This window comes from Lynx rufus, unplaced genomic scaffold (assembly GCF_022079265.1).
Source record: "Lynx rufus isolate CCGP_SWC_20201006 ecotype Redwood Valley unplaced genomic scaffold, mLynRuf1.p SCAF_1, whole genome shotgun sequence".
Lineage (NCBI taxonomy): Eukaryota > Metazoa > Chordata > Mammalia > Carnivora > Felidae > Lynx > Lynx rufus.
In genome coordinates this window covers 69,765,185-69,780,032 of record NW_025814823.1, presented here as the reverse complement: position 1 = coordinate 69,780,032, position 14,848 = coordinate 69,765,185, and the positions used below count along the sequence as shown (strand labels likewise).

Here is a 14,848-nt window from a genome sequence, read left to right as displayed (position 1 = left end):
ATGCACATAAAAATTAAGCTAAAAGAACACCCCTGTCTATTTTAGAGCTAACCAAACTGAAGCACAGAGAAGCTGCAGATATGTTGGGGGAAGAAAAAAGACGGGGGGGAGGGCAGGGGCAGGGAGTAAATGTGCTTGTCAGAAACTGAGAATTCATCACAGCTGTCCAGGTGACAATTCATTCTTACAGACCTTCAGAAGCCACCTGGGATACATCTCTATTTTAGGAAAAACCCTCCAAAGAGAGCTCAAATTGAATGTGAGACTGTAGAAAGAACTATGGGGGTCCGTTTGGGGGGGGGGGCGGTGGGCATGATTCCTCCTGCCATGAGTATGCTATTTTCATTTTTTTTAAATCTTAAAGTGCTTTCGTACTTTTTTCCCCATTTCACCTCGCCGACAGCTCTACAATGAAAGCAGTCTCAATTCTGTTAAAGAACAATCCAGAAACTAAAGCTTAGCAGGAATGGAAGGAAAAAAGAGCAACTTTCTTGAGAAGCCCATAGGAGTCCAGGGCTCGGCAAGGTGTTTTTCCAACAGAGCTCAGCCCCAGGAGGGAGGCATCCTGCTTCCAGACTTCGAGAGGAGACAGGTGGAGAATGGTGATCTGCTCATCCAGGGCCACACGGCCAGTGAGCCATGACGCCGGGATCCACACTCCTGGATTTTGCCCTCTAACCCCTCTGTTTCTGGGAATTAAAAAATTTATTATGCCCATTTAAAAGGGGCGGGGGTGGGAAACAGCTCTCAAACTCCCTATGTTTTCTCAGCATACTGGCCGATTTTAACATCAGATACAGACATTCTCAATTACAGGTTTTGTTGGGGTTTTTGTTTTTTGGGTTTTTTTTTTTAATTTATTAGGTTCTGGGAGACTCTTTTCAGGGAGAAAATAGCCAACAGCTGTTAGAAAATCCGTGCAATCATGTCAGAGCTACAGGACAGACTTTGATCACAAGCATCTAAATCAAAGTTGAAAGGGGCGCACACAAACGTTTTGGGCCAACATCTGAAATCTACTCTTGGCTACAAGGAGCTAAAAAGGAAGGCTAACAGTATTAAGCTGAAATGATTTATGAAAATTTTTTTTTCATCCATTAAAATAGCTTTTAAATTGAACCTCATGAGGCCAGACCCAGACAGCACCATTTATCATTCTAGTTAAACAAAACACAGAAAGAGCTATGCAAAGCAGAGTGGACATAAATACTATTTCAGAAACTTTGCTGATAAAATGAGCCAAAAGCAACACAGATAAGGAAAGAAACACGGATTTATTTTTCAAAAGCTGAGTGACCTGGTGAGATTGCTATCCCTCATTCTGGTCCAAACTGCAGCTGCTTGAGAGCTAGTTAATGTAGCTCCAGGCATACGCAGCTCTCTTCTTGGTTTTAAATGGCCAATTAAATTTTATTCAGGTCCCACCACCAACTCCTCCCCCACTGTCTCCCTCTCCCCATCTCCTTCTAAGTGCATTTCATGCAAAAAGAGAAAATAAAGTAGCCGGGGACCCCACACCTGCCTTCTAATACCACTAGAATCTGATCACCTAGAGGGAATAATCCACCCCACCACGAGGGACTCAGAATTGCAGGGGAGTGAAAAACAGAACACTTCTAAGAAAAGAAGATTTCCCCTCCTCAAGACCTTCAGTTAAATATATATTCCCTCTCTCTGGGGACAAAAGAAAAAGAAAAGCGACTTTCAGTGGCTTATCCTTTCTATGATGGCTGAAATGGGGGGGGGAGTGGAGTGGGGGGGGAAGTGGAGTGGGGGGGAAGTGGAGGGGGGGAGTGGAGTGGGGGGGAGTGGAGTGGGGGGGGAGTGGAGTGGGGGGGGAGTGGAGTGGGGGGGGTGGAGTGGGGGGGAGGTGGAGTGGGGGGGAGGTGGAGTGGGGGGGAGGTGGAGTGGGGGGGAGGTGGAGTGGGGGGGAGGTGGAGTGGGGGGGAGGTGGAGTGGGGGGGAGGTGGAGTGGGGGGGAGGTGGAGTGGGGGGGAAGTGGAGTGGGGGGGAGGTGGAGTGGGGGGGAAGTGGAGTGGGGGGGAAGTGGAGTGGGGGGGAAGTGGAGTGGGGGGGAAGTGGAGTGGGGGGGAAGTGGAGTGGGGGGGAAGTGGAGTGGGGAGGGGAGAAACACACAAAATTCATTAAAAACTTAAAAAGACCAAGAGAAAAGGAGCATGTTTTCCAAAGACACAGTTGTTATGAGTGAGGCGTAAAGTAAAAGTCTACAAAGGAAATGTGGAGATTTTTTTTTCTTTTTTTTTTTTTTTTTTTTTTTTTTTAAAGTAGGCTCCAAGCCCAGCCCAACCCAGGGCCTGAACTCACACTCTGAGATCAAGACCTGAGCTAAGATCAAGACCCGGTCGCTCAACCAACTGAGCCACTCAGGCGCCCCACTATCATGGAGCCTTAAAGACAAACTCTGTCCTTTTTCTGAGCTCAGACTTATGAAGAAGACAGCTTTAAAATTCTAGGACCATTTAAGACCTTTCAAAGAACCAAAGCACTTGGAGAACACGAGCTCTCAACTGACGTCAAGCCCAGCTTCAGGGGAAATTAGATCTTAAACGAGTTTCATTTCACAAGGTAAGAAAATGAAATGTTTAACCACTTAAGGATGGACCGTAAGAAACACCTAAGTCGGTCTGAGCTAACACAAGCAATATTGCCCCCAGTAAAAAAACCTCTGGTCTATTAGGACGTGCCAACTGGTTCTTAAAAAATTTAGAGGTCTTCTGTTTTCAACAAATGAAAAATGTGTGGTCTAGAAAATAACAGAGTTCTTTCAGTCTTCTCTCTTCCACTGTCAACTCGATGTAGTTTGGCCCAGTTTCGTTCAGTGAGATTTATGTAAGTAACCCCCCCACACACACACACACACAATACTGACATTTCCTGATCTCCATAAATAGTATATCATGTGTAAACCCCAGCATGCTTCTTCACGCTCCTCACGTGTTTTGTTTTGTTTTTGTTTTTTTAAGTACTTATTAGGTAACAAACTACTGCATCTGATCAGTTTGGGGGTTCTTTTTTATTTAAGGTGAAAAGTTCCTTTTCTCAAAGAGTTTACCATCTGCCCCAGCAATTAACAAACACTAATCATGAGAAGTTACACAATCCATCAGCAAAGATGTCAATGCAGAGTCCCAGCTCCCAAAAACGGGAGGAAAAAAGCCTTTAATATCATCTAGACCAAACACCTCATTTTGCGGATAAGCAAACTGAGTCTCAGCAGGGACAGAAAGGAGCTAATTAGGGAGAAAGGAAGATTGGAGCCCATGGTTCAAGTCTAATTAGAGGTGCAGATAACAAGCTGTGGTGAAAGAGAGGGCCCCCAGCAAGAGCCCCGAGGGCCCGGGATGGTTGGTGGGATGGAGAGAAGGCGTCAGAAGGGAGGCTGGGAGGTGTTTAGAATGGGGAAAGCACCAGAGCAGCTCAGAGGTGAGAAAGTGGCAACCTTCCCTTTGGGAGCCGTGGGAGAGGTGAGGCTAAGGGCAGGGAAGGGGGACAGTATTGGGGATCATGAAGGCTGGGTTCCAATCCCGGTCTCGTCGTAATGCGTACAAAAATGGGGGAAATGACCAGAAGCTCTTCAAGAGGCCACCACCACCCACCACCCCTCAGATTCGGGAGTCAGAGGACAGAACGTAGGTGTGGGCAGTGGGTAACACGCATCGGGCGTCTGCTGGGTCCACACAGCTCCAGGTGTAGGACCCGGTGATAAACACAAACACAGGAGGCCCTGCCCCACGGAGCTCCCCTTCTACATGTTGGAGCCCCAAACAAGCTTCCTTGGTGTCAACAAGGAAGAGCAGGTGTGGCAGGAGATGCTAATACGGAAGGTGAACCACCAAGGACAGCGGTGGAGAACCAGGGGCCGTAGCCTCAGCTCGCCCAGCCTCCCCAAACTCACGAGGCCACTTTATCCTCAGGCACTTAGGAGCTCTACAGGCTTCTGAGGGAAAGTGGTGACAAGACACAAACACGCAGAAGGCCCAATGATGGGACCCTGCGATAGCTGTGGCCGACACCGAATTCCTTCTGCCACAACCAGCTCCAGGCTCTGCTTCCGGAAGGTTCCCACCACCGCCGGCCTCCCCGCACCTGGCCACTCCTGCCAACTCAACCCAGACCAGGGGGCTTCTGGTCTCGTGAGCATCTTTCCCACGTGTTTTTACCAGGGCTGCTCAAAACAGCAAAAATTAAAAAAAACCAAAAAACAAAAAAAAGGCTTCCTTTTATATCCCCTGATCTCAACGCTTCCTAGAGTGACCTTGCTAACGAAAACAAACTGAATAAACACTTGTAGCATGAAGCAGATGGCTTTTCCTCCAAGTGTCTGTAGGAACAGTGTTTGTTTACCAGCAGGGTCAGGAAGGCAGGACATAGAAAACCTTCTCAGAGGTCTTAAGCGAGGGAGGGTGGCCCTGGCTGGGGTGGGGCGCAGGGAGAAGGGTCGTTAACCCTTTCAGATCTGCGTGAGGCACTTCATTTTGTCCCCTCTGGCTGGAAGAGAAAGTTGCGTATATCATAAACCACGGGGGAGGCTCATTGGCACAGCATTTTCCACATGAAGGTGATAAAACGCTGTACAAGAATTTACTACAAATACCGCATTTGAACTTTCTACTTTGTGGAGGAAATACCGAAGTGGACCGTCCAAGCTCAAGAGCAAAGGTGGTTGGTGGGGCTACAAGCAAAGTGGAAGAAACTGGTGCTCATCACGAAGGCTTTTCAAAAGGCTCTTACATGACTTTTTTAAAGGCTAGATATCACAATAGAGACAACCATGCGGACGAGGGTTTGGTTATCTGTGCTCAGAAGTACTTAGGGCATTTATTACTGAAAATGAGGACTTGGGGGACACCTGGGTGGCTCAGTCAGTAAAAGTGTCCGACCCTGGATTTCGGCTCAGGGTTCACGGGATTAAGCCCTGCCTCAGGCTCTGCACTCACAGCACGGAGCCTGCTTGGGATTCTCTCCCTCCTCTCTCTGCCCCTCCCCCATTCTGTCTCTCAAAATAAACTTCAGAACCATAAGATACAATGATGACTCTGCCTGCATTCTACTCTAAAACAAAAACAAGAAAAGGCCCGGGAAATTCAATCCCCAAGGAAATACACGGCTCGTACAAGAACGTTAGCAAAGGAAACCACAGGGACCTCTGGCCCCGTGCCCTGCTCATCTGTGTGGCAAATGTGAGTGAGAAATGAGAATATATTCCTCTTGGGGCGCCCAGTCAAAGGAGGGATCACACATGGGCGAGGGAGATCCTTCCAGGGCCAGACACCCAGCCTTGATGAATTCACAGCAAGAAGCTGTGGAGGTAGGTTTTCCAGCAGTTATGGAAGGCTGCATCTTTTGCAATCCCATGTGGCTGTGATCCCATCCTGAGGACTAAGACTAAGTCACCACCGCCAGCCTGATGCCTTCCAGCTGCGTGAAGGCCCGGCCGTTTCTGTGCTTAAAGAACACAAGGTAGCAATTTAGAATCAGTTCCGTCAATAAAAACGCTGATATCTGCCTTTCTACGGGCAGTTACAGAAAACATCTGGTTGAGAAGGAACATTCTGGCCCAACTAGGAAAATCAAAGTATGAATGGATGGGGCATGTGAAAAAACTAACAATGACATCAATTCTACTTGTAAAATAAACTCACTCTAACATTCGGTCAGCAAACATTTTTAACATGCCAGGCGCTGGGAACGGGACACAAAGGCAAAGGCACCACTCCCGACACTTGTATTAAGTGCTTAGCATGTGCCGAGCTGTTACAAATAGCATCTGGAACAATTCTGTTGTTATCATAGTATGAGACAGGGTTTATCACTAGCCTCATTTTACAAAGGAGAAAGCAGAGATACAGAGAGGTATCTCGTCCGAGGTGATCAAGAAGTCAGTAAAAAAAGGCTGAAATTTGAACCCAAGAAGCCCAGCTCCACCCTGACGGGTGTATAAGAGGACAGAGGGAGGGAAGAAAAAGCTACAGTCTCAGTCTCAGAAGTTAGTGTCTGGGTAAAACTGATGGGGTCTTTAAGGGTGCATAGGAGTTTATCAGGGAAGAAAGGAGAAAAGTTCTTTCCAGACAGAGGGATTATAAATGCAAAGCACAGACATCAGCACTTATCAAGTAAAATACTTTTAAAAGATGAAAACAAACTCCACTCCTATTTCTTAGGCAGGGAGATCCCATAGAGCTCCTAGAAAAACAACAGCTAGCAACAGTCTTAAAACATGTTTTGGTTTAGGGCACCTGAAGAAATGCAGTTGAATACAGTACAGTACTCCCTGTAGTTCATGCACACAACAGCAATAGCTGATAGCTTGTCAGTCCAAACCACACACGGGAACACGACTTAATAGAATGTGTTGCCAGAGATTTGGGCTCCCAAGTCCTTAGCACAGTACCAACAGGAAACCCTGAAACTAAATACCTCACCAAACCAGTCTGGCAACAAAGAGAAAAAAAGCTGGAAAGGGGGAGGGAGTACATGTTCCAGAAGGCCAAATTCTAACAGGCTGGCAGGTGCACTCCTCATTTATTTTTACAGTTTCAACAGACGAGCAATGGCTTTGTTCACCAGAATACGGACACGTTCCCAAGACTTTGAAAGACAGGAATTTCCCCAACAAGAAAATAAGAGCTGTGCAATGAATTGGCAGTTCTAAACACGGCTATTCGGGAGGTTTATCTTTCCCTGAGACACTTCATGGTAATTCACATTCTCTGAACAATATTAAGATGAATAGAATTTAGTGAATCATATCACATAAATGATTAAATGATAGGTTACAGATGTTAATGTCATGAAGTTCCAGTCCCTCCAGCCAACAGGAACAACAGACGGATCGTCTCCACTTTAAAGACAGGTTATATTCCCAAAGTTTTGTTGTTAAGTTGGCTGTTTAGAGCAGTTTTCTTCCCCACCAACAATGCTACACGCAGTGGATGGTACGTAAGACAGAACACAGAAAACCAAATCCAAACTGGGCTACTAACTAGGTAGGTCTAAGGACCCCCGCCCACATAAGGCATAAGGATTCTGGAGGGAGGTGCAGTCCAACTTTTGGAGAGCCGGACATATTCCTCTCACTCGGCCTGCCTTGCGCACGAGAAACCCTCCACCTGCGCGTAACTGCTGCTAGTTCCCTAACCTCCAGCAGGAGTTGTATTTAAGGAGGAGGTTGGGGAGGAGGAGAAGGCAGGGGCTCAAGGAGAAGAAGAAAAAAAAATCACAGAATCATGGGGGTGAGGGCATGAGAGCCAGGGTGCAGGGCTCCCACTGATGCAAGAGGCAAAGGCTGCGAATTCTTCCTTCTCTGAGCGGCCCCCAGACACCCCTCAGACACCCCTGTTTTCCTCCCCTGGATGGTGGGCCTCTGAAATTCCAGGGCTGTAGCCCGGTGGGTCTGGATCAGGGTTTTTCTACACCCCCTACACTTCCCACTCTTGAACACAGTCGTCCACTTCCCTACAGACATGAAAACACGTGTGTGGCTCTGATGGTTTTCTCAGGCTTTTTCTTGCCCGTACACTAGAGAAGGGGCACACGCACGTGCACGCACCAAGGAGAGAGAATACGTGTAGAGACGCATCCACAAGACTACAATTCTATCCAGTTCAAACAGATACACAGAGCTTGTGTGTATTACATACATATATATATTTGTATAGGAAAGACCGTACGATTCAAGTGAACTGCGCACTGAGACCGCTACGTAGGCAGCGCATGTGTGAATGTAAAAGCTGGACAGCTCAAAACCAGAACGGGTCAGAGGAATGTGCTGAGGGTGGAGAGGGAGGTGTGGACCCTTGTCCTGCCACCTCACATCACTGAGAACAGGGAGAAGATGAACCTCCCAGTGCTGAAGCCCGCCCACACTCTGGAGTTCATGGAGACACCCCAACTTACTGGAACTTCAAATGCCTCCTGGGTGTCGTCCAGCATCTGGATTTTAATGGACATGAGTTTTCCTGAAGGTGTTGGGGGCGGCTTCTGTCCATGTTCCAAGGTACTGATTCCCGAATTCTCCGGGGCCCCCAGTCGCGATCCTGGACTTGGCCTCTGCTCTATTTCTCCCATGGTGAAAGCAGATTATATAATATCTGCAGAAAGCAGTGAGAAGGAAAAATACATCAGAAGACGACACTCATTTCAAGCACCTAAGGGGACATCTGTGGTCTCCGACCCTTCCTGGGATCCCTGGAACCACAGCTCGGTGGGCTCTCTGTCCCCTGCACAGCAATCACACGTGGGGAAGCTTCATGCATTCACAAACAATAAGGTCACCTTCAACCAACCAAGGCATGCAAATAGTTGTGCATATTTTAACATATTTTCTAGTTTTACAGTCAGCTCTTATTCATACCATAGATTCAGTTGTTTTCAACATATTATCAGTGTCTGCAGCGAGCAAGGCACCACTTTTTACACATCTGGAGTCTGGACAGGAGATGATAAACAGTGCCTAAGCCATGCCATTAGCAACCATTAATTACCTTTTATGGACACACCAACATACTAAGTAATGTGGGTATTACAAAGATAAACAGATAAAACACATGGTGGTTCTCAAGTTTATAATCTGTCGAAGCTAAACATGCATTCACACAGGGGTCTTTCTCCTGATTTCTCCTCCTAATTCATTTCTTTCCTGCCATCCCCCTCATCGTTCCCCTTTTCCAGAAAAACCATTCTACATATAGTAGTATCAGCGACAACAACGTTATTTCCCTAAAAACAAAACCCAATCCTCTTTACAAATAGCCGGCTCTTCTCCCACCATACCCACCCCACCCCCCCACCCCATGCCACCCTCCCCCTACTGCCTCAGTCTTGCCCCCAGGTCTTCACATGCATGGCTCGCTCTGGATGAGTGCTTTGCACTCCTCCTCCATCCGGAAACTTCTAGTCTAGCTTTCTGGAACTCAGTGCCAGTATCACATCCCCGACACCTGGGCAGGACTCAGGTACTGTATCCTCCTCGGTGTCCACGACTCTGTCAAGCGTCAGCATGGTGTTCAGTCTTATGTGCCTCTGCCTGATTACGTCCCCCATAACCTCATGACCACCCTAAAGCCGGAATCAAATCTTAGGTATCTTTGGATCTCAGCACCTACCTAGACACAGTGCGGGGTATAGAAAGTTCAACAATGACTGCTTGTTGACTGGCCCTGTCTGGACGTGAAGGGTCACGGAGCACAACAGGGTGCTCCCATCATGGAGAAGGCAGGAATGGTCCTCAATCTGGTCTCTAATGTCAGGGAATACTTGGAAGGAGACAAGTACACAGAAGAAGACACTGCAGGAAAATGGAATGGCCCCAACAAAGCTATGGGACAGAAATGGGGAGGCAGATACGAAGAAGAGTAGGAATTAATGCTGGAAATGCGCTTGGAAAACAGGGTGGAACAAACTAGAAGGACTTCAGACACCTTGCTGACAAATACGGTCTTTCCCTGCAGTCAGCGGGGAGCCACTGGAGAAGAAGGACATAAGAAAAGCAGAATTTTAGAAAAATGCATCTGAAGAAGATCTGTTCTACAGGCTGGAAAAAGATGGACGGTGGGGGCTGGGCAGGGGGTTATTCGGTGACAAAGCTACAGCAACAATCTGTGCCCAAGGGGATAACTTAGACAGTGGTGACAGAAGGGAAAACATGAAGCCATAAAACCCACTGTTCTGGAAAAATTACCCCGATGTTGTTAACAGTAAGCTGCCCAGAGGAGGATATAAAAGTAGAACAATGACCAGAAAATGTTCTATCAGGGCAGAAGGGAGAGAAGGTGTGAGTTTCACTGGGGGCACCGTTCAGGGTTACAAAAGGCCAGCCAGGGACGTAAGGGGGAGGTGGAGCTGGGTTTGGACTGAGAGTTCAAGTCCATCTTACTGTGTAAGCAAAAGCCACAATGAAAGCAAATGGCAGAAGGTGGAGGGGAGGAGCCAACAAAGTAAAAACAACCGATGGCCCCATCATGAGGGTGGTCATGGGCTGAATACTGCTCCTCCAAAAATCTTACCCCCAGTATCTCAGAGTGTGACTGTATTTGAAGAAAGGGTCTTAAGAGAGGTGATTAATTTAAAATAAGGCCATTAAGATGAACCATAATCCAGTGTGACTGGTACCCTTATAAAAAGGGGAAAGCTGGACACAGACACCAGGGATGCTCAAGCACAGAGGAGAGGCCATGTGAGGGCACTTGGAGAACGCGGCCATCTGCCAGGCCAGGAGAAAGCCCTCAGGAGACCCCGACCCTGCCGACACCCCGGTCTGGACTCCCAGCCTCCGGAACTGTGAGGAAACACACTTCTGCTGTTTCACCCCCACCCCTAACCTGTGGTAGTTTGTTACAGCCGCCCTAACAAACTATACAAGGGTTCATGCAGAACCCGGAAAGAGGCACAGAAAGAACAACCTGGGGCACCAAGTGACTGCAACAGCTGCAGAAAGGGCACTGAGGGGGGGGGGGGGCGGGTCACCTGTGGTGTGAGGTACAGACCTGAGTGCCAGGTCTTACACATTTGAGATCATGCCACCCTTCAGCTCTTTTGTTCAGGAAAAACCATCCAGTTTGTAAATCTTATTTGATAGGCTCTTCTCACCCAACTCCTGCTCATCCTTCTCTCGAAGAGTTGGGCCCCTAGAAGCTTCCAACAATATTCCATATGGAAGCCCCTCCCCCCCTTCCTCACAGCAAAACCTGTGACACTCTCACTGTGACACCAAAGGCTGTCCTGGAGGTCAGCAAATCAGACACTATGGAGTCACCTCAACAACGTGGTCATTGACTCAAACCACCCTGGCCTAAAGAGATGTGTCCTTTGGACAGAGAAAGGGTCTGAAGACCACCTCCAAAATACCACTTACTAAGTATTTTTCCACAAACTCTCTACCAAAGTCTAAGAGTATTCTTTGTTTCTCTACAATCCTTCAAGGTTGGGTGCTGTGGCAAGGCAATACCAGTTAAGGACGGACTTTTCTTTTTTGAATGCCCATGTAGGACTTCACAGATCTGTTCTGGAAGTACCTTTCCAATTTCTGCCCCAAGTAAGCTTTCCTTAAGACCCAAAATCTAATTTGTTTGTTGTGTGATCTGTGCTTTGCTTAATTCTATTAGTCTTGAGACATCTGACTGGACCAAGTTCATCTATAATGCCTAAGCACAGGGCCTTATACCAAATGGAAACAGGTCATCTGCTTGTTCAAGGAATCAGATGTGGGTGTATATATCTAATTAGTTAAGAAATGAGTTGTGTTGAAAACAATCTTCACAAACCAGGCAAAATTATTTTCCTATGTTTTCTGGTTGGGGTCTCATGGTTAAAAATAAATAAAACCTCAAGAAACAACCGTGACATCAGCCCCATTAGCCTTCCCCATTCCCAGATTCCTCTCTGTACTTTTTCCTACTCTGGTCTTGATCCCTCCTTGCCTCTCGAAGCATCTTCTGCTGCCTGCCTCACTTCCCTGCACTCAGTCCATCAGGATGGACAGGCCCTGTGCTCAATCACTCATGCTGGGCCTGGCCCCCTAACCCCCTACTGCAGAGTCAGAGAGATGTGGCTCAGATGCCCAGGCATGGAGGTGAGGACAGGGAAGAAGGGGCCCATTCTCCCATGTCACCCACCTCAAAGGTGCTGGGGTCCCTCCTTGCAAGAGCACTTCCTCTCTGTCCAGCCTGAGCAAAGGGCAAGGCCCCTCATCCCCTAAAACTAAATCCTCTCTCCCCCTCGGGCTCAAGATCCCCAGATGAATATGTATGGTCATTTTTAGCATCTTGGCATTTAAAAAATTAAATTCAGTTAGTTATTAACATATATTTAGTACCTTAAATTCCCTTTTCCTCAGTCTTCACAATGACCTCACGCCTGTATTATTTCCACTTCTGGTTATTGACATTTCAACAACGTAGTCATGCTTTCTGTTTTCCTAGCTGCATGAAAACTATTGCTGTACATGGAAAGTCCTGCTGAATTCAAATATAAATCCAGCCAAGTGGTCTGAATGGAGCATCCGAGGAATGTCACGGGAATATCCGAGGAACGCTGGCAACTCATAAATGGGTGAGCACGCTGATGCTAGCTATCAGAATCGGCGAGTCCGGTAACACGACACAGCCTTCTAGGTGAACACGTCCGGCAAACGTAAAAGCCTTTTGTTTATACAGATCAATCTGCGCTCTATTTGGGCTTTACCTCCATAACTACCCCCCTGGCTTCTGCATTCCTTAAGGAATGGCCAAAGGAAAGGAAATTAACGTCTCTGTCCTTGTGATACATGATTAACTTAGCATGATCGTTCCAGACCTACAAGCAAAAAGCTGCTTGAGAAACGACTTTATTCATTAGCTCTATTTGAAAAGCTAGTTAAAAGGAAACAAGAACGACAACAAACACAGCAGTAAAATTGTTAACTGGCAGAGAAAAGATGAAAAAACTAGAGTTGCCCCGGCTTCAAGACTTCCTCTTGGAATGCACCCGAAAGCAAGCAGCAGGACACATGCAAATGCCAACTCCATCCCGGAGGGACTGAAGGACATTTGCAACTCCAAACCACAAACGGGGGTCAAGAGCTGCCAAACTGCCCTCAAGGTCAGACAGAGGAGAAGGAAAATGCTTGCAGAGGCTGCCCACGCCTGCAGAGCTGTGTACCCTGGACAAGTATGGCATCCTGAGCAACGACAAAGCTAGCGAGAACTTTCTGGGCACAAGGGGGAGAGATGTGCAGGTTAGCACGGACAGCCACCCTGGACACTGTGGTGGGAGATCTCCTAAAGGTGGAGTGGACAGAAAACAGCAGAGGAAATGCACATTAGCAGGACATCACCAAGGGCACTGGGAACACGACCAGCCCAGCAAGCAGAGAAAAACAGAGGATGAAAAGATTATATATACATACACACACATACACCCTCAGGCCCCAAGAGTTCCTACTAGCATGGGACACAGCCCTGTCTCCTGGCTCTCAGGAAGCTCCTACAAATAGCTAGTTCATAAAGAACTCACCAAACAACAAAGGACCTTTACTAAGATGCTACAAGAAAGGGGAAAAAAAGTGAAAAAGACGGGCGTCTGGGTGGCTCGGCTGGACATCCAACTTCAGTTCAGGTCATGATCTCAAGGTTCGGGAGTTCAAGCCCCACATCAGGTTCTGCCCTTAGTGGTGCAGAGCCTGCTTGGGATTCTCTCTCCCTCTCTCTCTGCCCCTCCCCAACTCACACATGCACTCTCTCTCTCTGAAAATAAATAAACTTTAAAAATGAAAGGACAAAGAATTCCAACTTTTCCCAAACACGTTGTCCTCACTTAACAAAACAATGAAATAACAGATTCCATAAACAAAAGCACAACAGGATTTATAAGAGTTCAGGGGAGCTATGGGAAAAATAAGGAAATATAGCATGAGGGCAGACCTCAGGGGGATACCAGGATGAATAAAAACATCACTGCTATAAAACAGATGTTTAGGTTGCCCCCAAATTCATATGTTGAAACCAAACCCTGATGTGATGGTATAGGGGCCGGGGGTGTGTGTGTGTGGGGGGGGGGGGGGGTTGACAGGTGAGTATATGGTGAGGCTGGAGCCCTCATGAGTGGATTCATACCCTTATGAAACGGGCTTCAGAGCCATAGTCCATCCCCTCTGCCATGCAAGGACCCAGTGGGAAGTCAGCAGTCTATGAAGCAGGTGCCTTCTGGGGCACCTGGGTGGCTCAGTTGGTCATGATATCCCAGTTTGTGAGTTCGAGCCCATGTCGGGCTCTGTGCTGACAGCTCAGCGCCTGGAGCCTGCTTTGGATTCTGTGTCTCCCTCTCTCTCTCCCCTCCCCCACTCACACGAGAGCACGTGCATGCTCTCCTAAAATATTTAGAAAAAAATCTGAAGCAGGTGTCTTCGTGTTGGCTTTCCCAGCCTCCAGAACTGTCAGAAATAAAGTCCTGCAGTTTATAAGCCACCCAGTCTACGGTACAGTCATAGCAGCACAAACAGACTAAAAGAATCACCTAAATGGAAGTGGCCAAAAGGAAACACACACAAGTGAAAATATGAGGGTCTTGAGGGTAAAGACTGAGAAAAGGGAGCAAAAGATTTAAAATGGAGTGAAAAGTGATAGCTGTGGAAGACAGAGGACATCCAGCTCACCCACAATCAACATCCCTGAAGAAAAAAAAGAAAAATCAAATAATGGAACAAGAAAACAAACAAAAGAGAAAGGTCTAATTCAGGAAAACATTCCAGAAATAAAAGGGGACTCTCCATAGTAAATGAACGTCTATTCCAGAGACAACAGGATGATCAACACCAAGACATCTCCTGTATCATCACTGATCTTCACAAATTAAGAAGGAATCACTCGGGGGCACCTGGGTGGCTCAGCCAGTTCGGCATCTGACTCTTGACTTTGGCTCAGGTTCTGATCTCTTCATGAGACAAAGCCCCGCATCAGGCACTGTGCTGACAGTGTGGAGCCTGCTTGGGATTCTGTCTCCTTCTCTCCCCTCCTCCCTCACTAGGGTTCTCTCTCTCAAAATAAATAAGTAAACTTACAAAAAAAAAATTTTTTTTAAGGAATCATTTGGGCACATATGCACAAAGTTCAAACAAAACACAAAGGGTCAAAGTTCAGGCTTGCAAACAGCAACATTTAATGCTTACATTGTCAAAACGATCCTGAAATAAATAAAAGGAATCAAAACCTTAAAGCCAAATTTTCATCCAATAGAAGAGCCAAACACTATTTTTTTTAAGGCTTATTTTACTTATTTTGAGACAGAGACAGCAAGCATGGGAGAGGGGCAGAGAGAGAAGGAAGAAAGAATCCCAAGCAGGGTCCACACAGCA

The 14,848-nt window shown here is 47.1% G+C and overlaps 1 protein-coding gene across 1 annotated transcript in view; it reads right to left on the bottom strand.

Moving 5' to 3' along the window:
* The window catches only part of FARP1 (FERM, ARH/RhoGEF and pleckstrin domain protein 1), a 293,763-nt gene that overhangs the window by 220,570 nt on the left and 58,345 nt on the right, over positions 1-14,848 (bottom strand). The window contains exon 2 of the mRNA XM_047081200.1: positions 7,918-8,111. Coding sequence (XP_046937156.1) covers positions 7,918-8,088 — 171 coding nt within the window. The 5' untranslated portion in view covers positions 8,089-8,111. The remainder of the gene's footprint in view (positions 1-7,917; positions 8,112-14,848) is intronic.